This window comes from Danio rerio, chromosome 20 (genome assembly GCF_052040795.2).
Source record: "Danio rerio strain M-AB ecotype USA chromosome 20, GRCz13ab, whole genome shotgun sequence".
In the NCBI taxonomy this organism is placed as follows: domain Eukaryota; kingdom Metazoa; phylum Chordata; class Actinopteri; order Cypriniformes; family Danionidae; genus Danio; species Danio rerio.
The window spans coordinates 36,112,153-36,136,948 of NC_141040.1; the positions used below are offsets into that span (position 1 = coordinate 36,112,153).

The 24,796-nt window shown below is 33.4% G+C and overlaps 1 protein-coding gene across 1 annotated transcript; it reads left to right on the forward strand.

Annotated features, from left to right (window-relative positions):
* Positions 1-1,820: 1,820 nt before the first annotated feature.
* cd164 (CD164 molecule, sialomucin) lies at positions 1,821-20,295 on the forward strand. Its single transcript, NM_001044791.2, is given in 6 exon segments — positions 1,821-1,994; positions 4,490-4,564; positions 17,895-17,963; positions 18,375-18,437; positions 18,887-18,943; positions 19,031-20,295. Coding segments are annotated over 6 exon segments (504 nt in total). The 5' UTR covers positions 1,821-1,918; the 3' UTR covers positions 19,195-20,295.
* The last annotated feature ends 4,501 nt before the right edge of the window (positions 20,296-24,796 follow it).

The window sequence follows — 24,796 nt, forward strand, 5'->3', positions numbered from 1 at the left end:
AACAAAGTCCAAAAGTAGGCGGGGCTTAACACATATGGGGCCCTAACTGTGAAGATGTGGTACAAACCATTTCAGTGTGGTCATGTCACTGCCCCATGAACTATTCTGCTTGTTATCAAACTATTTCATAACTGTAACAAGATTCAATTATTCTATATTATAATTAATATTAATTATATTATTCATAACTGTAACAATTCAATTATAACTTAATGTTAAAACGGCTATCATAACATTATTTAGCTCTTTTATTCTCAAAAGCTATAGAAATAAAAAAATGTAAAACAGGAAATACCCTGGGACCATTGTTTTTGTTTACATCCCTTAAAATGATCTATAAACACTATATTAATATTTAAACTTTTAAGCTAGTATTAACTAGGCTCTTGTCTTTCATACTAAATGTCAAGTTTGAAATATTATCTAAATAGCTTTTTCATAAACTCTGTCATTGCTAGGATGAGCCGACCATGTGGTTTTTGGTTTGTTAGTGTCAGTTGTCAGAGTCTTTTTCTGTTTAAAGGTCTGACAGCAGTCTTAATGTGTATAACTATAATCCATGTGTAAAGTTGCTGACAAAAAAGAGGCAAGATGTATTGTTGGCCAAATATACAATTAAAAATTACAAACGTGGTTTAGATTCTAAAAAGAAATGCAAGGTTCCACCAAATTAATTTATGTTGTCCCAACACAAATCGACTAAGTTAACATAACAAATTTAAGTACATTGAACATAAAACAATAAAGTTGTACAAAAGAACTGTAAGAATTGTGTTGTTTCAGATCGTTTTAAATAAATGTTTTGACCGAGCAGCAAAAAATCTCCTTTTTATGAGTGAAGAGAGCATATTAAATACAAGTCCCATTCAATTCATTCATTCATTCCTTTTCCTTTGGCTTAGTCCCTTTATTCATCAGTGGTTGCGGAATACACCGCCAACTATTCCAACATATGTTTTACGCAGCAGATTCCCTTTAAGCCACAACCCAGAACTGGGAAACACCCATACACTTTCGCATTCACACACACGCATACACTACAGCCAATTTTGTTTAACCGGTTTACCTATAGCGGCTGTCTTTGGACTGTTGGGAAACCCAGAGAAAACCCATATAAACACAAAACATTAAAATGCCAACTGGCCGAGCCAGGACTCGAACCAGGAACCTTCTTGCTGTGAGGCAACCACTGAGCCACCGTGCTGCCCTCAGTTCAAATTAACATATGTGAAAGCAAAATGTTCACATGGTTTATTCATGGTTCATCATAATTTGGTGTAACATAGTTGGGGTAATACTAAAATGACATACTTCTGACCCATATTTACTAAAAAGCATGACATAATAAATAATAACATTTTATTTTAAATGATTGTTTGCTGGTAAAACCTATGGTTGAAAGATAATGCCAATGCTTATGACATAAACTGTTTTTACTTTTAATAGCATTTTAGCTGGTAGCTTCTGTAAATCATAATAAAATGTAAAGTAGTAAAGTTTTAAATTTGGTTTGCTTTTTCATCATTGATTCTTTTTAAATAAGAGTTTTGAGTTGAGATTTTTCAGTAGGTGAGATGACAAACACATTTTGATCAGTTTAGTGTGAAGCTGATGTGTTGTTCTGGCATTCGAGAATTAAACACTACTGACGATTACATTCAAACACAAAACGCCCTGAGATTTGAGTGCAACTTAATAAAAGAATATTTTTTCTGAGCCCCCACACGCCACCTACAGGAAAAAGAGTTTGGTCACACGCCGCTTTCAAGCCACGTTTTCCATTCCATGTTGAAAAGTACCAGTCACGTGATCATGAAAGCAGGAAGCATAGCCACATCCACAGCAGCAGCGGAGTGAAACTGCAGACAGGTCGACCTGAACGTCCGAACGACAACTCAAAATAGACAAATTAGACACCATGTTTTGGAGACTTTTCGCCGTGACATTATTACTAGCCCTATTGGGATCTATGACAAGCCAGCAGTTTTCGGCGGGTGAGTAAATTTACCTATAATGTAACAGTGATCCCGCGTGTCCTGTTGTCACAACGCAAAACCAAAACACTGCCCATCACGCCATCGGTTACACCTTAACTGTGATTTTAATTAGGAGCGGTTGCGATTCTGGTTGCATTAACGATTCTTTTGCTACTTTTGAGCGGTAGATATTATGTAATGGTTCGGGTTTTATTGCATCAACTGTGCTGAACACTGTTGCCAAATGACGAGGTCATTTGAGATTTCAACACAGCGGATTAAACATTTCAGAAATAAAATAAGAAGTCAATCACACTATAATCTCACTGCATAGATCAGAGTCTATTCAAAAGAGTTGTTTGTTCAGAAATTGACTTATGTTATGCACGTATTTGAATCGCGAAAAGAATCGACTCTTAAGAGTCAGCTGTTAGAAAACGTCGTAATACTGCTGTTTTAAATTAAGTAAGGAAATATATACGTTCTCAGACCGCCAATGGAGTTAAAACATCAGTTGGCGATTTTTAAAGCATCGTTCTTGATTCTCAACCACAGCTTTAATGAAACATTGTTATATGCGGTTGGTGCACTTTGGCCTCGTTCCGCAAGTTACTGCCTTTTGTGACATGTTTACAGTTTTTGTTGCCTATTTTACACAATACCCACATCAAAATGGGGTAGTTTTCCCCAATAACTGATTATACAATCACTTATCTGTCACGCAAAACGAACGCTTTCGTCTTGTTGTTATGTAATCAAACACATCAGGCGTTCTAGTTTGCTGTCTTGTGGCTTTGCTCCCATTTACATTTACTGCGTTCTGAAGATCTATATTTATCCAGAGTGTCACATGTTGGGCTGTAAAGTAAATAAGATTGCCATCTTTGCCACACAAAGGCACTGGGCATTAATGGTCATTTTTGGCCTGCTTGTTACCATGAAAACTTTTATTTTTTTCCTCCAGTTATTGGTAAAGTCTGGACAGAATACAGCTGCGGATATGCACATCAATATAGCTTCATTTTTGTAACACTGTATAATAATAATTAATATTTTTACAGTACTGTGATGGTTGGGTTTAGGGTTGGGGTGGGGGTATGCGTTAATAATAAAATACAATTTACTGGGTAATTTAATAAATAAATAAAATACAATTTACTGGGTAAATTAATAAATAGGACTCGGTACAACTACTGTTTTTACATTACTGTGATGGTTGGGTTTAGGGTTAGGGTGGGGGTAGACATTAATAAAATACAATAAATGGAAAATTTAATAAATAATTCTTGTTAACTTCCGGCCACAACTGTATCTGATCTAGCAACAACCTTAATCTGTGGTTGTGTTTGCTCAAAAACGCGATCTTGTAAAGTTTAATCAAGCTTGCCTTCATCTTTTTAACAAATTTCCCACATCTCACATCATTGGATTTGTTTAGTGATCTGTTACATGAATGTGCATCACAGTAGGGCTGAGTGATTTGACCTATAATCAAAATCTTGATTAATTGAACATATTAACTGGATTACGATAAATGAATGATTATTTTATTTATTTATGTTTTTGCCCTCATAGTTCACTGACAAGTTTTGTACAGTAAATATGCTCACATATTGCAAGTGAGATTTTTGAATGTGGGTTGCGTTACTTGATTTTAAAATAATTGAAGTAAACGCACACTATCTACTATCTAGGATTATCTATTGATTCTGAATGTCGATTTTGATTACTTTTTGATTAATTGCCTAGCCCTACATCACAATACTTCAGTTACGTTACAACTGTAAATGGAAAATTCACCTAAAAATAAAAATCTTTAGCTATTAGTTATTTCCCCTACACTTATTTGAGAAACCTGTTTGAGTTTCTTTTTTTGTTGTTGTTTCTTTAAAGACATGTTTGAAGAATGTTGGAAACTGATAGCCATGGACATGCATTGTATTTCTTTCGGTGTGTCTACTGGTTTCCAACATTCTTCAATTGGTCCTCTTTTTGTGTTTTTAAAGAAAAAAATATCCTAAATGTTTGGAACTACTCTAAGTAAATACATTTTCATGTTTTGGGTGAGCTGTGCCTTTAAGGACATCGCTAGGTTTTTAAACAACCTTGGATTGTGTGTTTTGCCAGAGACATCAGATCATGTTCACTTGGTCACAAGACTCATTGGTAATTTTCCAAGCTTTTTTGTTTTTCAGTTCAGCTGTTTCACATCTACAATATTCAAAATTAATCATAACAATTCACAAGCAGAGAAGATTCCAGATTGGCATATTGTGGGCACAGCTCTGTTATCTTTAACCTAGAGTCTTGGAGAATGTTTACAGTTTTGTGGTTACTGAGTGTTCCTTGTTTCAGGTTTAAAGGTCAAGAGATAAGAATGACACAAACGCTCTGGAAGCAAATATAGGTCAATGATGCAGGAAAACTACATTCGAAATGATATCGCCAATGCTTTTGAATATTACATGCTTGTTGGAATATTTTTTTATTCATGTGACATTCATTTTTTTCAGATGAAGTTTGTAGCACGTTCCATGGCTGTGATGCATGTGAAAATGTGACTCTCTGCCAATGGATGAACTGCACAGGTCAGTCCCTCCTCCATGTCAAATTCAAAGCTCATATGACAACAATCAACTGGTTTAGAACAGCATAATTGGAGACAAGAGGCCGTTTAACTAAGGTTTGGTATATATGATAAATGATAATTATGAAAATCAGAACTATTCCACCAATTGTTGAATAATTAACTGCTCTGAAATTAAAATATTGCTATTATGTTGTAAAAACAATCAATTTAATATTTTGTTATTTTGTGCAGTTCGAAATGACAACAATTTGTTAAATTTGGAAGATGAGTCACCATATTTACAAAACAAAATAAAAAAAATACTCAACACAACTATAAATTGAAAATGTAAAACAAATAGTTTTTTTGTTAATTTTATTATAGCTTTCATGTAAGTAAAAAAGCAATAATGCAAGTAAAAATGATAATAATCAAAGTATATGGTGGAATAATGTTCTATCATAATTTAGTGTAACGCATATACTTATTTACAAAATAAAGCTGACCTATAATAAAATGCAAAAAAGTTAACTATCATTTTTAGGGGTGTCACGATTTCGATTTTTAATCGAAATCGATCGAAATTTATGCTCAATTTCGATTATCGAATCAAAAAATAGAATCGTCGATGCTACCACGCCCCATGTCACGTCAGCTTGGCTTGCCAAACGGGAAAAAAAACAGCTTGTTGAAGTGCTTGTTAAACTGCAGAAGCAGGAGACCGCAGACAGAGCTTAAACCCTCTCCTCTTTCAATGAAGTCACCGGTGTAAGCATTTTGGATTTCCAGTTAGTTATGTTGACAACGTTCGTGTAGTCGACAAAAAAAAACACAGTTTTGCAAGCTCTGCTATGTACGTATTACGTACGGTTCGTCCGATAGACAACAACGGCATCGCGATCCTCCGCCCACCCCCGTTGCAAATCCGCTCGCGGAAAATGCCAATCACGTGACCACACAGACACAGACGCATACACAGCCATGCGCTCGAGACAGCAGGTCCAGGCAGTCAGAGGACTGCTTCAATCTTTCACTCACTTGTACTTAGTCATTTTAGCGAACACCTCAGATACTGTTGGCTGGTTCCTGTTGGTTGTGCGTCTTTTTTACCGACGCCATTATAACGACACAGATCACTGCCTATTCACGAGTCCCACAGAAAAAGTGATTGACAGGTGGTAATTATGTGTGTATCTTTCCTTTATTAATTTACTGTATGATTTGTTTATGGGTAAAACAAAGACCATCCAGGTCAGGTAGTTTAAACGGTAGGCTACAAATAATTAATTGGTCATTAATTAATTAATTAATTATTCATAATCGAAAATCGAATCGAATCGTGCCTTTAGAATCGAAAATGTAATCGAATCGAGGATTTGGAGGATCGTGACACCCTTAATCATTTTATATTTATAGTGTTTTAAAGGATAATGGGTGCCAATGGCGTAGTGGTTAGTGCGTCGACACATGCACTCAAGTGCTCATGGCAGCCCGAGTTCGATTCCTGCCTCGAGGAATCCTTTCCCTCTCTCTGCTTCCCACTTTCCTGTTAATACTCTCTTCTGTCCTGTTTATTAAAAGGTGAAAAAACCCAGAAGAAGAAAAAAATATTATAAAAAAACAAAACAAACATGTCATTACACATGTACAAGGCAACGATGCAGTTTAGGACTAACAGTGCAATAACAGCAAGTGCAGGATATAAGTTATGAAGTACAATTATAGAAAAGCTATGGGTGGTAATATTTACAGATGGATGTACTATGAACATTATATAAAGGTTGTATTAACTATGAACAGAGATTTACAATTGATCAATATATCTACAGGTTGCTTTTAATAATCAGAAATGCGAAGATAGTAGGGTTGCACGGTTTACTGGTTCTATGGTAGTATCGTGGTACTATGGCTCCAAAATACTGGTCGTGCCACTGTAGTTTGTAAACTGTAGTCTCGTCATTAATGGTTTATCTACAAAAGATAATGTTGCATGTGGAAAAGTCACCAAAAAGCTCAGAAGTTTGTGCACCAATAAACCATTTTATTTAAATAGTCTGTGGAGCCCTTTAAGGTTGCGAAACTGTAGAATTTACGGCTTTTATGGTAGCCTAGTGCACATTGCCCATTGATATTTTCAAATGCTTTAGTTCCAGTGCACATCTGAATCAGATTATTTCTGTTCCTGTTAATATGATTTATTAGCAACTGCGACAATCTCTTAAAAAAACAACTTACAAAGTGAAATTTTAAATTACTTTGGATTTTTACCTGAGAAGTAATGAAAAACCCAAAATAGCAGCAGGAAACAATCATATATTTTATTTTCGGCTTAGTCGATTTATTAATCTGGGGTCGCCACATCGGAATGAACCGCCAACTCATCCAGCACATGTTTTACGCAGCGGATGACCTTCCAGCCGTAACCCATCACTTGGGAACATCCACACACACTCATTGACCACATACACTACGGACAATTTAGCCTACTCATTTCACATATAACCCATGTCTTTGGACTTTTGGAGGAAACAGAAACAGCAACTGACCCAGCCGAGGCTCGAACAAGCTACGAACGTGCTACCCACTGCACCACCGCGTCGCCACAGCAGGAAACATAATGTTTGACCACTTTATATAGCATAATTTTGTTGTGAAAATGCTCTTTTGTAACAAATTTCAGTTGGGATAATTTGTATCTTTATTTTAATGTATTTTTTCTTTGTCAGTCATCTACAAAGTAAACAAAAAGAATGAATACATTTTAGGTGAAGTGATGTGCAAATGAATTGCATTCAAGTAGGTCTATAGTAGGGGCTATAAGGGAGGCCAAAAGAATCCGAGTCAGTTTTGCGGAAAAAGTTGTTCCTCAGTCTGCTTGTTTTTGTCTGTTGTACAAAATGACATTTTAGTGGCTATCTTCTATAAATTATGCTGAAAATGTATGATAGTTATTTTTTGGTTACAAAAAGACAAACCACATTTGCAGTATTGCAATTTTTAGTTTTTTTTTATTATTTTTTACTTTTTGGCGATGCTTTGACTAAAATAATATGGAGGTTTTGTGTTAAAAATGTTCTCAAAGTAAGATGACTCAACGCAAACTTTAATCAATTTGGTATGAAGAACCCATTCTTCACCTGACTTAGTCACAGTGAATGGTTTGTCTACACATAGTACCCGTTTCATTAATGGTATGTGTAGGTAAATGGATTTGGCCTCTGGGTAGCATGTGATTTTTGAGTTTGCATCATTTTAGTGGAAATCCTGTTTCTCAGATTATATTTGTAGATTTGTCTCTCTGGTCAGCTCTAGGTCTGTCTATTTGTAAAATTAATTGGCTAAATTAACATGATCAGTTAGTAGATTTTTCTCTCTGGTCAGCTCTTAAGTTACATGTAAACGCGGATACTGTAACTGTGGATAGTGTATAATGTGGTGTACTAATATTAGATGGGATTGTGTGTTTGTGTTTCATTCTGTGCTTAATGGTGGTTTTGGTCAGTATGAGCCTCAAGTAACTGCCCTTTTATCCCTGGAGTCCTTCTCCATGCCTCTTTGCTAATGGATGACGTGAAATGAATCAGAGAGAGTAAACATACTAATGAAACGCACACACTGTTGCTATGGCACTCAAGGCTCTTCAGGAAAAAAAAAACACAGTAAAGTAAGCAGAAAGAAGTGGCTGTATCATGGATGAAAGGAGAGGAATATTCAAATTATAAGAATGAATGAATACTAATGCAGTATATTTAATGTCATTTCAAAACTAAATACAAACAAAAAAGCAATAGCATTGAATAAAAAAAGTAAAAAAAAATAAATGAAATCTTCTTTATTTGTTTTACAATTCAATATATCTAAACCATCAAGACACATGCAATGCAAAATAAGTCTTGTTTATAGAGATATGTAGTTAATTTGAATTAAGATTTTCTGAGCACACTGACACACATTTGTAGTTTTAATTATGAACTCAGTTTACCAGTTCATTTACTGAAATGAAAGCTTACCTTGTGTTATTTGTCTTCTCAAGTAAATGTATCTCAGAATAAAAAGACATTTGGCCTAGAAAATGAGAAAAATACTGAGGAAGCATGTCACCTTTTTGCATCAATTTTAGAAGGCTCAGTAAAAGTCAATTCCATGTTTTGGAGTTAAATTTTCTCAATTGTTTTCTGTATGAAATGAATAAAACTATAAAGATTGGTACAGAGTTGTATATTCAAACGTTTTTGCTGATTCTAGCTTTTCAATGCTTGTATACAGTTGAAGTAAGAATTATTGGCCACTTTTTGAGTTTTTTTTTTTTTTTTTATTATTTCCCAAATGATGTTTAACAGATTCAGGAATTGTTTACAGTATGTCTGATAATATATTGTCTTCTGGAGAAAGTCTTATTTGTTTAGTTTTGGCTAAAATAAAATAAGTTTTTTATTTTTTTTTAAACCATTTTAATGTCAAGATTATTAGTCCCTTTAAGCCTATTTTTTTCCCGATAGTCTACAGTACAAACCATCGTTACACAATCACTTACCTAATTACCCTAACCTACCTTGTTAAGCCTATAAATGTCACTTTAAGCTGTATAGGGGAAAAATATCAAGAAATATCTAGTAAAACATCATGGCAAAGATAAAATAAATCAGTTATTAGAAATGAGTAAATCTAGTTTAAGTTAATTGTTCATGTTTGTTTTTGTGTTATTTAATATTTTTGTATTATTTTTAAACGATGTAATTTAGATCTTTTTCACCCAGAAAAGGACAAGGGTTAATTTTTTTTTAACATTTAAAGCCAGGATATTTAAAACATTGTTACTGTGTGAATATATATATATATATCAAATGTTTCCCAGATGATGTTTAACAGAGCAAGGGATTTTCCACAGTATTTTTCTAATGTTTTTTCATCTGGAGAAAGTTATTTTAACTTATTTTGTTTTAAGGTCAGTATTATTAGCCTGCTTAATCAGTTTTTTTTTATTGTCTACAGAACAAACCACTGTTATACAATGACTTGCCTAATTACCCTAACTTGCCTAATTAACACAATTAAGCCTTTAAATTGCACTGTAGTAGTATCTTGAAAAATATTTTGTAAAATAGTATGTACTGTTGTCATAGCAAAGATAAAAGAAATGATTTATTAGAAATGAGGAGTTAACTAACATGTTTAGAAATGTGCTAGAAAAAATTATTTCCATTAAACAGAAATTGGGGAGTAAATGTATAGGGGGTTAATAATGCAGGGAGGCTAATAATTCTGGCTTTACCTGTATATATACTGTGCTCAGCATATACAAGTACACCCCTCACAAATCTATCTTTTAAATTAATATTTTAATAGGAAGCTATACAATATTATATTTGTGCATACAGTCAGAATTATTAGCCCCCCCTCAATTATTAGACCGCTTGTTTATTTTTTCCCCAATTTCTGTTTATTGGAGAGCAGATTTTTTAAACACATTTCTAAACATAATAATTTTAATAACTCATTTCTAATAACTAATTTATTTTATCTTTACCATGATGACTGTATATAATATTTTACTAGATATTTTTAAGACACTTCTATACAGCTTAAAGTGACATTTAAAGGCTTAACTAGGTTAATTAAGTTAGGCAGGTTAGGGGAATTAGGCAAGTTATTGTATAACAGTGGTTTGTTCTGTAGATTATCGAGAACAAATATAGCTTAAAGGGGCTAATAGTTTTTTCATTAAAATGGTACATAAAAAATTCTAAACTGCTTTTATTCTAGCCAAAATAAAACAAATAAGACTTTCTCCAGAAGAAAAAATATTATCAGACATGCTGTGAAAATGTCCTTGCTCTGATAAATATCTTTTGGAAAATATTTAAAAAAGAAGAAAAAAAAAAATCGAAGGGGGCTAATAATTCTGACTTCAACTGTACATTAGATTAGTCAGTACTGAGGCCAAATCTGGAGCTTAGAAAACAGCTAGAAAACTAGTACATCTAGAGAAACTTTTAAAAAGAGAAAATAATTAAGAGAAGCAAAAATGTAAAAACAAATTAGTTAATTTATTAGGTTGTCTTTTTTGTTGTTGTTGTTGTTGTTGTTGATGGAATATTTCATTGTAAACAATTGAATTGCTTGAATCTAATTGTATTATTATATTTTATGACTAAAATATTATTTTAATAAATATAACTGTTAATAAATCTGTTTAGCTTAATTTTACCAAAATACATTGCCTATATTCACTGAGAAATGGGCAAAAATATAGATTTTCAAAATGGGGTGTACTCAATTATGCTAATCACTGTATATATTAGTATGACATTAGTTGTTTTGTCCAATAGTTAAACCGATAATTAATATTATTACACTGTCTATAATGCAGCTATAATGGCTTCCCTCAAGGAAGCACTTACACAGGCTTTGTTCTCGTTCCTTAGTTAAAGTCAGCTGTCATTCTCTGAGTCTGTGTTATGTCTCAGTGTCAGTGGTCTGACTCTGACGGGCCTGAGCAGGTGTAGTAGTGTCTGTAACCGCACCTCCCCCTATAACAAAGCCAGTTGCGTTAGCATTGTGCTATCAGCTCCCTAGAGACGACGCGATCGCTTTACACTGATTCAGTGAAACAACACTCTGGAAAAGTCCAGGTCTTTCCTTCTGGTGGTGCAGGACTGATGGGTAGAGTAAACAGGTGCAGATGTTTCATGTCTTTTAGTTTAGATAATGAGGAATAGTCTTGAGTATTTTTTACATTATTTTTCTTTGGTTTAAATTTTGGTGTAGATAAAGGTATGGACCGTTTTCATATTTACAGGTTTCTCAGCAGCAAAAGTCGTCATAGTTGGGTAAACTTAAAGCATAATAAATGGTAAAGTACAACAAATATATATATATATATATATATATATATATATATATATATATATATATATATATATATATATATATATATATATATATGTGTGTGTGTGTGTGTGTGTGTGTGTGTGTGTTTATATATATATTTATTTACTTTTATTTTTTTACAGTATTTGCTCAAATAATAAAAGAAAAACTCAACGATAGTGTAATCAAAACTTTCAGAAAAAAGATTTTAAAAATGTGTGAGACTGATAACGGCAGACAGAAGAGAGAACAATCTCAAATTTACGGTCCCGCCCAAAGACACTGCTTAACTTTAGAACTTTAGAAACACCTTACATAAGCGGTAATTAGTTTTTTGTAATTTGATGTAAAGATGATATAATATGTAAGGGATATGTAAACATTTAAGGATTTGAGATGCTGATGATTGTTAAACACGTCTTGTGAAAAGGGTCCATTCAGTTTCAGTCAGACAGGACAGTTTTATTAGTTTTGAGGGCGTTTCGACAAAGCCACAGATAACTGTTGCTAACAGTAGCAAACAATGGTCAGGCTAAAGCTACATGTCTGGGCATGAGCTGTAAACACTCATTTGAATTATTGACATATTGTGGGTGCATAGGAAAGTGAGATGATCTGGAAGCTAAAATATTTGCTCAACAAATATTGAAATGTTTAATGTTTCATTACATCAGTTGAGTTAAATATTGATACCTGTTTGCTAATCTGACATAACTCATAAAACAGAGATACACACACTTTGAGATTTAGAGCACTGTCACAGATTGATATGAGTTATAATAATGAATTTTATGTAGCTTGGTCTGGATAATGAAGAAATGCATTCACCAATGACAGTCATTAGTTACTTCAGTGATTTAGTTTTGTAGCTTTTCTGTTTTGAATTAAACTTCAATTAGTTTTATTAATGGCAGATTGTAGGTTTTTGTCTTTTTTTGTATTATTGTTTTTTTTTTTTTTAAGATATCTCAATCCGTCTGCTAAGTCGTGACATATAGATTACTGTTTCTGCGTCCAACACTCTAATCATTTGAATTGAACAAATATTTGTTTATGACCACACGTCATATCACACATTAAAGTAAATTTTATATAAAACAATGGTGTACACAACAGTCTCTGGACATGCTGCATCACAGATAACAATATTTTAACAATATATAAAAAATGTATCTTTATGGCCATAATATATTAAGTATGGAGATATACATATTGTAATTTTCGATAGTATTACATCGCTTTGTAAACGTTTAGTATCACCATTTGATGAGTCTACCCTATACAGAATGTTTCTTAAAATGAAATATGTTGTTTTCAACGGGGGAAAAAGTCATTGTGTTTTTATCCAGACCTTTATAAAGAACTTATTTTGGAGCAGTAATCATGATACCATGAAACCATGATATTTTTATCCAAGGTTATCATCATTATTATTATTATTATTATTATTTCCTTTATTTAGCCAGGAGATCACACTGAGACAGTACCGTCTCTTCTTCCAGTGAGACCTGGTCAAGATGGCAGGCAGCACATAATGTTTCACATAAAATCACAAAAACAATACCACAAAGTTACAAAATAACCGTTCGTAAAAACATCAGATCATAAAAAACAAATACAAGTGTCCTTTAAGATGTTGTATAAAAGATGTTTAAAAGTACTCTGAGTCGGAAGTGTTTCAAGATTGAGCCTATTTTGCAGGTCATTCCAAGCCCTGAGAGCGTAAACGTATGCCAAGTTCTGACAGTACCCTTGGGACTGTTAGACAAATACATGAACCAGATCTTGTGTGTTGGTTATTTGTGTGAAATGTTAACAAATTAGAAAGATAGGATGGTAATTTACCTAAAAGAGCCTTTAAAATAAATAAGTACAGATGTAATTTTCTCCTTTTATATAAAAATAACCAGTCTAATGAATCATACAAAATACAGTGATGCATCCATGAGTCTGCACCTGTGACAAAGCGTATTGCTGCATGATAAACAGAATCTAGTTTTCATAGTAGAGTAGCGGCTGCGTGCATATTAACATGATCACCATAATCCATTATAGACGGAAATGTACTCTCTACTGACTTTTTACTGGCTTTATAAGGAAAACGATTTTTTGATCTGTATTAAAAAAAAAAAAAACTAATTTTGGCCTAAGCTTTTTCAATTACTTGTCAATGTGTATATCAAAGGCTAATCTCTCATCAATCCAAATACCTAGATATTTGTAGAAGCTAACTCTTTCCATTTGAACACCATTCAGAGTTGTAATTGTCTGGTCTGTAAACTTAGTGCGGCCATGGCTAAAAATCATGTATTTAGTCTTTTTTAAATTCAAAACCAATTTTAAGTCCTGCAACGTACACTGTAGTTCTTGAAAAGCAATCTGTAAATGCTGTACAGCTTTGTTTAAGGAATGTGCCGCTGTATATATTATTGTGTCGTCGGCATACAGGTGTATTTTAGCTGATTCTATTCCATGACCTAAATCGTTAATATAAATAGAAAATAACAACGGAGCTAAAACAGATCCTTGGGGAACCTCAGTGTTGACATTTAGAAAGGGCGAATTTTAATTTTCAACACGCATTGAGTGCGTTCTGAGAAGTAATTTTCAAACCAGTTTAGAGCAGGTTGACTAAAACCTTAAAGCCTTAGTCTCTGCAACATTAGCTTGTGATCTACAGAATCAAAAGCTTTAGCTAAATCAATAAAGAGAGCAGTACAGGACTGTTTACTGTCTAAAGAGGATGTCATACCGTCAGAATCTCATACGGCCCCATGCCTTGGTTTCAATTTAGACCGAATACATGTTTTTTTTTTTTTTTTGTATATATTCTATTTTGTTTCTTAATATTTTAACGTAACATTTAAATGTTGATTTATGTAACAATTGCTTACAAATAATTTTGCATTTCTAATAATTATATAATAATCCTGATAGATGTGTTATCTCAGTATTTCTTCTTGGGCTATGATGACATGATTGATAGACAGTGAAATAGCAATACTAAAAATAATAATTTATTATCTATTATACATTATAATACAGATGTTATATTATGCTAGATTTGATAGTTTTAATATATATATATTTTTTTATAAACTTTATTTATGGAACTTAAGACATATAAACAAAAACAATAGTCCCAACGTATTTCCTGTTATACATTTATTAATTTCTATAACTTCGAAAAATCCAAAAAGAGCATTATATTAATAAATAATGCTATGATAGCCGTTTTAACATTAAGTTATAATTGAATTGCCTCTTGTTACAGTTATGAAATAATTTGATAAGCAAGAAATGTTCATGGGCTGATGAAATCACCACATTGAAATTGTCTATACGAATGTAAAATTTCTTCTTTTTCTATAGCTTATATATTTCTAAATGTAGAAACAGTGGCTTTTCATCTGTATTTAGACATTCTCGATGCCTGGTTTCACAGTCTAATCTGCAAAAAAAAGTCGAAGTGGGCTGGTTGACATCATATTCATTCATCTGATTGCTTCAGAGAGTGCTTGTGCAGTCCTTTTAAAGTAATGAACATGTATGCATTTCCCTTCAGTCATTACTTGAGGCCGGGTGACTGAATTTGTTTTGCTGTCCAAACTGCTGAGGGGTGGGAGGCGTTGTGGAATGTGTGGACAAATTTGCTAGTCCAGCACTTATTCAGAAAGCAAGGAATTGAAAACATCTTGGTGTTGTCATAGTATGGAATTTCAACATGAGAGTTGTACCTTTCACAAAAGCATGTGACATTTTTTCTCAGCAGTTGCTGTTTCGAGGTCATAACGAACACAATGTACTTTTATACACCAAGGTTTAATCCACCTGTTAAGGCCTTTTGTTGGGGCTCAGTTCAATGAGCAACACTTTTTTGACATAAAACACTCAAAAGTCTGTCATGGTTCAGTTCAGGACACTTGTACTAAAAGACAATAGGGTTAAATTAAAGTCAGACTCAATATACAGTCATACAAAGCATAAATAACTATGCAAAAGATAGTTATTTGGCTTATTTGTTATAATTTATACAGATCCTAGACTACTCGATATAATTTCTTGAACTTATGAAAAAATATATTAAGATGTTAAAATGAAAGTACACCTGGTATATTTCTGAGATTTATTCAAATCTGGTTTTAGTTTTACATAAGATTAGTCAGTAAAACTGTAACTGTTCCAACAAAATAATGTGCGTAGTGAAAAAATTACTACATAAATTGACGAATGAGAGAAAAAAGTACTCAACAGTAGGCCATGTTGTACGATATATTGCACTAAAATGTAGTGAAATAAATTAAATTATTGTCATTTTCAGACCATTTTATGCCACTTATATAATGCCAGAATGACAATATTATGGCATCATAATGCAAGTACACTCTTCCAAAGAACACATAATATTTTATGCTTAAGAATATTTCATTTATTTATAGTCATTTTAGCAATTTAATAATTAGACATTGTAATCAGAATGTGAAAAGTATATCCTAAACAAATAAATAATAGTAAATATTAACAAAAAAAGTGCAAGGTAAAAAGTAACAGGCTGTGATATCTGCTACCAGATGTATTTTCAGTTATCAGGCACCCACATGAAAATAAACTATAGTCATTTATAGTAAATACTATAGTGTTTTTCTACACCACACTGATGCTGACAACTATAATTGAGATACAGAGGCTGCGTAAACAGCAAAAATGTTGCTAGAATGTTTTTTTGTATGGGCGGGTGATTTATATTGCATCACCAAAAATGATTAAGGTCATGTCCATGTGTAAGTCAATATATCGATTATGGTGACAGGCCTACTTAACAGGAAAAATCAAGGAGGACTCAAGCATTTTTGCAACACCATCTTTAAATGTAAATAGGTTATTATGTTAACTAAGTTCTTGGACGTGATTTTTGTCCGACAGTATTCACAGGTTTTAAAGTGCATACACAAAAAAATACTGGGTTCCACACAATTGGTTTTAACTAATTAGTTTTTACAAATTTGAGTGGACTAAACATATAAAACAATTAAGTTCTTCTTAAAAAAACCTCATAAATTGTGTTTTAGCTCATTTTAAACTTTAACTTAGTTTGAACAAACAGCAAACATCATTTTTGAGTGTGCTGTCGTGTTATAAAGTTATGACACCCTATGAAATTTCAATATTTAAATATGAGGAGATAAAAAAATGATCTGATCATTGGCAAGTTTAAAAACCTTGGAAAATAAAACATCAGATGAACAACCACATATAGGTTCAATAAAGAAAGTCTGCTAATCAAAACACCTTAACTGATCATCAACAGAAGTTTTAACAGTTTGTTGGTCTGGAGCCTTCAGGTGTTAACACACTGGCCATCCCAAAGCCAAAGCTTAGCTAAAATTAGGTCATGCAACAAGACGATGATCGCAAGCACACCAGCAGATCAAGGTGTTGCAAGAGTCCAGTCAAAGTCCACACACCCTAACTGAAATGCTGAGCAAAAACTCCTCCAGAATGATCTGAGAGACTGATAAGTTCATACGGAAATGATCACTTTAAGCAATTATTGCTAAAGTAGGTCTACAGACATCTGAACCTAGTTTTTCACCCATTACTTTTTTTTCTTGACTTTAATTTTGTTAAATAAACTGTGACATGCTGCGATGTTGTTCATCTGAGTTTTTATGTTACAAATAATAAGATCTTATACTTAGATCTAAAACCATATACAGTTTATTATTATTATTATTATTATTATTATTATTATATACTGATACAGAAAACTATGAAATTCAATAGGGTGTCCTAGATTTATCACTTGACTGTAAATGTGTCCTTTGCAGTTTCTGGATGAGTCCAGGTTGACACTCAAGACCTTCAGAGCTCAAGTCAGTGATAAACATGAGAAAGACAACAGTGTCGGTAAAGTGGATTACGAAACAATGTGCAAAAATTGAATTATCGCTATCAGTAAGGTATTTGAGCGTTCTGTCATACTCACGCACACAGTGCTATTCATGTGAGACTGAGGAGGATACTCTAAATGGAAACCAGCTGATCGTGACACAGGGGTTTCAGGAAAATCTCTCTTGATACTTCCTGCTCTCTGTCTCTCCTTATCTTTTTCTTATCGCAGTACTGTACGACAAAGCTAGTTCCTCCTCTTGTTGCTGGGCCAATAACCTTTTTATGTCATGGGAGTGTTTGTGACCTTATGTATGTAGGGTTGATCAAGGAACATGTGCTATAGCATTGCTATGTTATATTCCAAGTGTTGAATTAAGCAATACACTGTTTAACCATTTTTAAATTGTTTTTAGAAGTTAATAAGTAACTTGGGTTTCAGAGATTTTTTTCCCCCTTGACCTTATTTACAATGTGGATTATTTGTGCCAGCAAACAAATCATTAAAGCCATTTTTTGAAGAATGTCCTCTAGAAGTACAGCTCAGTCCAATATTTTTCTTTTCTTAGAATATATCATTTGTTTTTCAGATGGTTTTCAGTGTGTGAACAGCAGTCATGAGAACCAAACAGCCAACTGCGTCAGTGCGAACTGCACAGGTAAATTCTGTCACAATCTCACGCTTTATTTTTTGAAGTAGATAAGAGCATGGTTTATTCAACTGAGAAAGATGAAGCCACCTTAGTAAAAGAAACATGTTGTCTCGATGTCTTGTAAAATGTGTGTGTGTGTGTGTGTGTGTGTGTGTGTGTGTGTGTGTGTGTGTGTGTGTGTGTGTGTGTGTGTGTGTGTGTGTGTGTGTGTGTGTGTATATATATATATATATATATTTTTTTTTTTTTTTTTACCTTCTTTCTATAAAAATAGTCTTAATCCTGACATGACATTTAAAAAAAATAGCAAGTGAATAAATAAATTGTCAGAAATTAAACAATTGGGACATTAACAAATTAACAAGTTGTATGTTTGGATGATGACTGTTTAATCTTTGGATTTTCTCTGAACTGCAGAGCCACCAGTTGCCTCAACAGTGAACCCCGTTACTACTAGCAGCACGAATGCTACCACCAATGGTACGGCTTTCTACACTTTCCTCAGCAGCATTCATATACACAACAGAATGCATACCTACCTAATTCCAAACCCAATGCCAATTTTATTAACATAGCACATTAAAAACAAAATTGATTGACCATAAAATATAAATAAAGAGTCATAAAATCCATTAAAATGTAAACCTATAACTGAGAATAATAATACATGGGAGCCATATATCATGTAAGTCATGATACTGACCTACATGATATGATTCAAACTGAATCAGACCCCTTACACACACTTGTGCTATGAGAACTTTTGAGTTTTTGTTAGCTAATGTATTTTTTTAAACCAGTCTCATAACTTTAAAACACACAAAAATAAGGAATACACCAACGCCAGGCTGTAATATGTTATGCGTTGGCATTTGTGTTTACTGTTGAAGTGCAGGATTGAATCTGAACAGCACTTTTTTTCTGTTTAGCTACCACAGTAATCCCAACCATACCAGTCACTCCGACTCGAAACGGGACAGACACAAGTAAGTATGACTTTTTCTAATGTCAATATAGAATGATACACCTCTTTCTTCCTGTGAGGTTTGACTGAACATTTGGCCTTTCCACAGACTCCACCACAACCGCGTCGCCCACTACTGCTCCATCTAAGACGTCCACATTTGACGCCGCCAGTTTCATCGGGGGAATAGTGTTAGTACTTGGTCTTCAAGCCGTCATCTTTTTCCTATACAAGTTCTGCAAGTCCAAGGACCGCAACTACCACACCCTGTAACATGCTGCCACTTGGAGGCACCACACAGCAACACACACACAAAAAACAAACACACTCCGACCCAAAAGAAAAGAGATCGAGTCCCCCTCGTTTAGCCTCATGTTTGACACTCGATGCCTGTGATTTGAGCTTTCTTTAGTTTCTGTTAGAGCTCTCACAAGCACTTGAGTTTAAAACAGAGAAACAGAGTAATGCCGTAGGTCTTATCAAGCAGTGGCATTATGGGGTATACAAAGTGTTCAGTTGCTTTCATGCGCAACAGCAGCTTTCTTAATTAAGTCCTGTCCGGAAATGGTTTAATATTTAATTTTTGATGTCAACAATGATTTGCATCTCAATATCATAATCTTTTACAGCATTCTCAGTGTTAATTTTAAGATTATGGTCAGACATTTTCACCAGAACAGTTTTTTTTTTTGTTTTTTTACGCAGGTGCCATAATGATTCTTCTTATTCCATCCAAGTGCAAAAATAACATCCTCTTTAAATCTTTTGGTTTGTGTCTGTCAGCGTGTGGCATTTTGTTTAATTTGTGTATGGCTCTGTCACACCAATCAAGACAGCCAAAATGATTTACATTCTCCAGCTTAGTCCATCACTATTACTTATTTCCAACTAATAAACTTAAGTGTTTCACCCCTTCCTCCTCACATAGGCTGGGTAATATCAGAGATGCATTTGTATACCCTTAGTTAGCATCCTATGACATGATTGGGGGTCGTTTTCAGGAACCTACCATAATATCGGCCATTTTAAGTTGTACTTTTGGGATTTGAACTGCAGGAGCTCAGCCAATCCAGTTCTACAACAAGTCTTCATTAGAATTAGTCAATTCTGCCAGATATGCGAATGAGAACGAGGCACTACAGGTAGGGCAGAGGATCAGGCATCCCATTCAGAACGATTGACCATTGAGTCAAAGTGCCTTTAGGTGGAGGTAGTGGCTTGCTGCCTTAAAAGTGAGCCTTAAAAGTGTGAATGGTGAGCCGCCGTCGAGGCCCGGCTCTGTGTTGGTGTGTCTGCCTGAATGTCAGTGTGTTGATTGACACGCATGCGTGCTTGTATCAATGAAATAGATCTAGTGTCTGCCAGCTGGACTGATCGCTATATTATACAGAGTAGATAATTAAAGATTAAATCATTTGTTTATGCATTGTCATGTTTCCCAAAAGCTTAATTTCTGCTAGCACAGATTCTAGCACTCCTATTCTAAAGCAGATAACTATTTGTACATAATCAGAACTCTTTGAATTCAATAATATCATTATATGAGAGGAAGTAAAATGTCAGATGAATAAAAAGTTGAGGTGAACGTACTTCAGGACACTGTACGCAGATCCTAAAGTTTTTGTTTATGTTAAATATCTTTTAAAGTGCCCTAGAAAAGTGCATTCTGGATATCTTTTGCTTATTTGGTCTTTTTTTTTTTTCGTATTGCTACAGTCAGATTTTGGAGTAGAATAGAGCTATCGCACTCTTCATTTAATGCTTGGGTTTGATTTCTTGAAATCTAATCTTTGAGTTCAGGTAGATTTGTCTAAAATGCAGAATTGAAGCTAGACTATGCCTAATTCCTGTGTTGTTCAGCATATTTAATTTGGTACTTTTCATAAGTGCATTCGTCTGGCTAGTACATTAGCATGTGTATTTTCTTTTTACATCCATTCCTGTGTTATATAAAATTTGAAATGTAATAATCTTGATTAGCTTGCTGCTAATAACTTCCCCTGTGAGCCGTGATGTCGTTGGCTTGGGAAGTGATTCACGTTATTTGGATTGCAAATTTTGTAAGGGCAGAAGCGAGTTGATTTGTTTGGTGCACGCTGTAGATTTCGCCTGCTTCCTTGACATGTTCCATTCCCAGCATTGTGTTAATTGCATGTTTCTCAGAAGATGACTGTTATGGCCTTGTTTTCTTGAACCACTCTAATCGCTTGCGCATTGTCGTATCATGGTGCTTAAATGCCAAAGGTGTCTATTTTAGCACGAGTCACTAGAAAAGCTGCTATAACGCTTACTCCTATACATTTAAAGCTTCAGCTATGCCAAATTTAAAACGCTGTTTACTTTAGTTGTTTCCATTGTAATTATTAACAAACAGTAAATACACAGTATTGTCTGTATAGAATCAGGCTACATCCAAAGATCCCACATAATTGCAAATGGACGTTAACTGCGCATACAAAGGGCTGTAAAAACCATGCTACATGATGGATTTGAAGGGATAGTTCACCCAAAAATAAATTCTGCCATGATTTTCTCTCCCATACTCATCTCTTTAAAAGAATACAATGTAAATGGACTCATCTGTTATTGTATGGAGAATGCTGATTTTGAGGATATATTTTTGTTTACAGAAGAAAGTCACAGGGTTAGAACAATACGCGGGTTAGAAAATGATCATAGAATTGTCATTTTTGTGGTGAACGATTCTTTAAAAAGTTAAATGGTTCAAAATCCTCTGGCACTCAGAGAACTCAACCTAACTTTAGTCTGTGGCCTTGTTTCCTTATATCCTATTGCATTTGTTCATGCGCACCACAGAAACAGCCATAACAATGCCATATTTTGTTTGTCATCTGAGCTAGTGTCGCGTTCCTTGCTGCACCTTTTTGAAGAGAAGTGCCTTAATTTAAGATGTCGTGATTATGAAGATTACAGTTTATGAAGACTTGCACTCAAAGGGACGTTTTAGAGTGAAGGTTTGGGTTATTGAAGTTTTTCGATGAGAGGAACAGAGTATTTTATCTTGCTTGCGCCAACATTTAGTTATCAAATTACAAAAGGAGACCGTTGAGTTAATACTCTTATAAATCCCTCTCATTACCTTTGGCCTGATGTCCAGTAGTGCATTTTATTTTATTGCTTCACATAAACCTGTGCACAAACACCATATATGCTCATTCATGAGAAGATGGCTACTGTTTGCGTCTGTGTCCAGAAAGTCTGCCTTAATTGTTTTATGCCCTGCTTTGTTGGTTTTGTTTCTCTGGAACTCAGATTTCATTCTTTCTTTCGTTGTTGTGTTTTCCTTCATTTCTGATCTGCATTCACAATTAGGTTGAAAATGTGATCAAATAAAGTTTGAGTATTGTAAAACAAATATGGGTGTTGTTTTGTGTACTTTATCTCTTCAGAATTGTATGACAAACAGTTTTACTGTTAAAACACAGTCAATTGCAACTTTGTGTCACCTTGATGCACAATTAAATTGTACAATTTAAAATTTGTAAAAATATATACTTTGTCTATATCTTTATTTATGGATAAACATGATTTTTTCTTTTACTGCTGTCTTTTTAAAGGAATGCCTTTTCATGTTCTTGGAATTTAAATATTAAATATATGTTATAGATCTTATTATATACAAAATATGTAACAAAATGTCATCATTAATATCAGGGTTTCTGCACGTTTTACTTCGAGTTAAATTTAAGACCTTTTAAGATATTTTAAGACCATTATAAATGAAATTTTAGATTGGGTAGCTATACATGAACAAAAACAATTAATACCTATTAAAAAAAGATTTGAGACCTACAGCACAACATTTCAGTAGATTTAAAACTTTCTAAGGCCTGAAAATTAAGACCCCTGCATATATATTGCAAAAATGTATTTATATATTTTTTCCACTGAATAAATATATTGTTATTTGGATATAATGGTATATATAGTAATATATAAAATATAGTAATGTAGTATAAAATATAATACTGAAATATAATAATGTATTTTAAAAGAAACAAAACATTTTTCTTTATAATATTTTTTTCTTTCCTTTCAAACACAAGAAACTACAAAAACGCTTTACTATTTACATTCGTTTTTGGAGGTACATAACATTTAAAAACATAGAAATAAAGAAAGAATAAAACCCCTGTCTTCAAAAATAAAGAGGTATGAGTATTATTAAAATAAAGAGCTTTTATAGAATCATAAATTTTCCCTTTATTGTGGATTCCCATTAAACATCTTTCAATCCCTGGCTGGTTTAATTTATATCAGTTTTACTGTGTCCTAGAAAACAGAAAACGGTCTGTAATGTTTAACAGGATATGCACTCACCCTCAGGGTCAGCTCCATTCCTGCTTACTTTGCATTAAATGCTCAAATATCTTCTCTAGAGAGCACATGCACATGTTGCGATTCAGTACCTTCACCAATACCACAATACTGCAAAGACGACCTAAAGCAGTGTGAATCATTTCAGAGAAATGCATTATTATGAGGACAGCATTTGCTTGACACTCTGAAAACCAGTTGATAACTTCTAAAATGTATTAAAGGAAAGAAATAATCAAGACTCAACGATACTGTAGCATGTTAATGTTTCCTGCATTCAAGTGAGTTTATATAATGCCGATTTAATCAGTACCGTGTCAACCAGCATTATGCAATAAGACCGTCTGAATAAAACACAGGCCACCTTTTCTGCTTGGTTACAACTAGAATGATTTGTTTTTTCTACATTATTTAATCATTTTCTATTTGTGAACTGCTCGGCAATACCTTTTTAATGTTTTTAAATGTAATACAATGTTATATGATCCCTTTTTAAAAATATTTGAATACAGTCAGAAGAAGTAATGTTGCTTTGTATTTGCATAAACATGTTGTGCTGAATGCTTGGACATTATTTTATTATCTATATAAAATGTTATTAAAGCATTTAAGTGGAAGCTTGCATATAATTAGCTTTTTAAGTATATAAGTTTACATTTGTTTTTTATTTGATGGTTTCTCATGGTGTAAACCACCACTATGTTGTAAAAAGATCAACTGTTGAAGAGCGGGGTGATTTTGTTGGGGAAACAATGTTCCAGCTGACCAAATCTCATAAGAAAGAAACCACAGAAAAACTGATGGTGCAGGAACACTTGTTTTTCTTTTCCTGGTGTTCTGTTCACACACCTTTGTGTGAAATTAATAAACTTGTTTATATTTTAAGCGAATGTGTGAAATAAATTTTACATAGTTAGTCAGATTAGCCCCCCCAGTATATTTTTCCCCAATTTCAGTTTAATGGAAAGGAGATTTTTTTCAACAGTTCAATAGTTTTAATAATTAATTTCTAATAAGTGAATTCTTTTGTCTTTGCCATGATGACAGAACATTATATTTTACTGGATAGTTTATCATGATACTAGTACTTAGCTTAAAGTGACATTTGTAGGCTTAAATAGGCATGTTAGGTTAATTAGGCAAGTCATTGTATAATGATGGTTTGTTCTGTAGACAATCAAAAAAAAAAAAAAACGCTTAAAAGGGCTAATAATTTTGACCATAAAATGTTTTTTAAAAATCAGCTTTTATTCTAGCCAAAATAAAACAAATTGTTTTCTCCAGAAGAAAAACTATTATAAGAAATATTGAGAAAAATTGCTTGCTCTATTAAACATTATTTGGAAATATTCAAAAAAAATAAAATAATAATAAGTAAATCACAAGAGGGCTATTAATTATGACTTCAACCGTATATCTTATAGTATTAAAATGTATTATTTTAATTTAAATAATTAAATTTGAAACAATCGATCCTGAAAGAATCACCCGAGATCTGCATGTTTTCAACTGGATTTCAAATAACTAAAAAGCCATA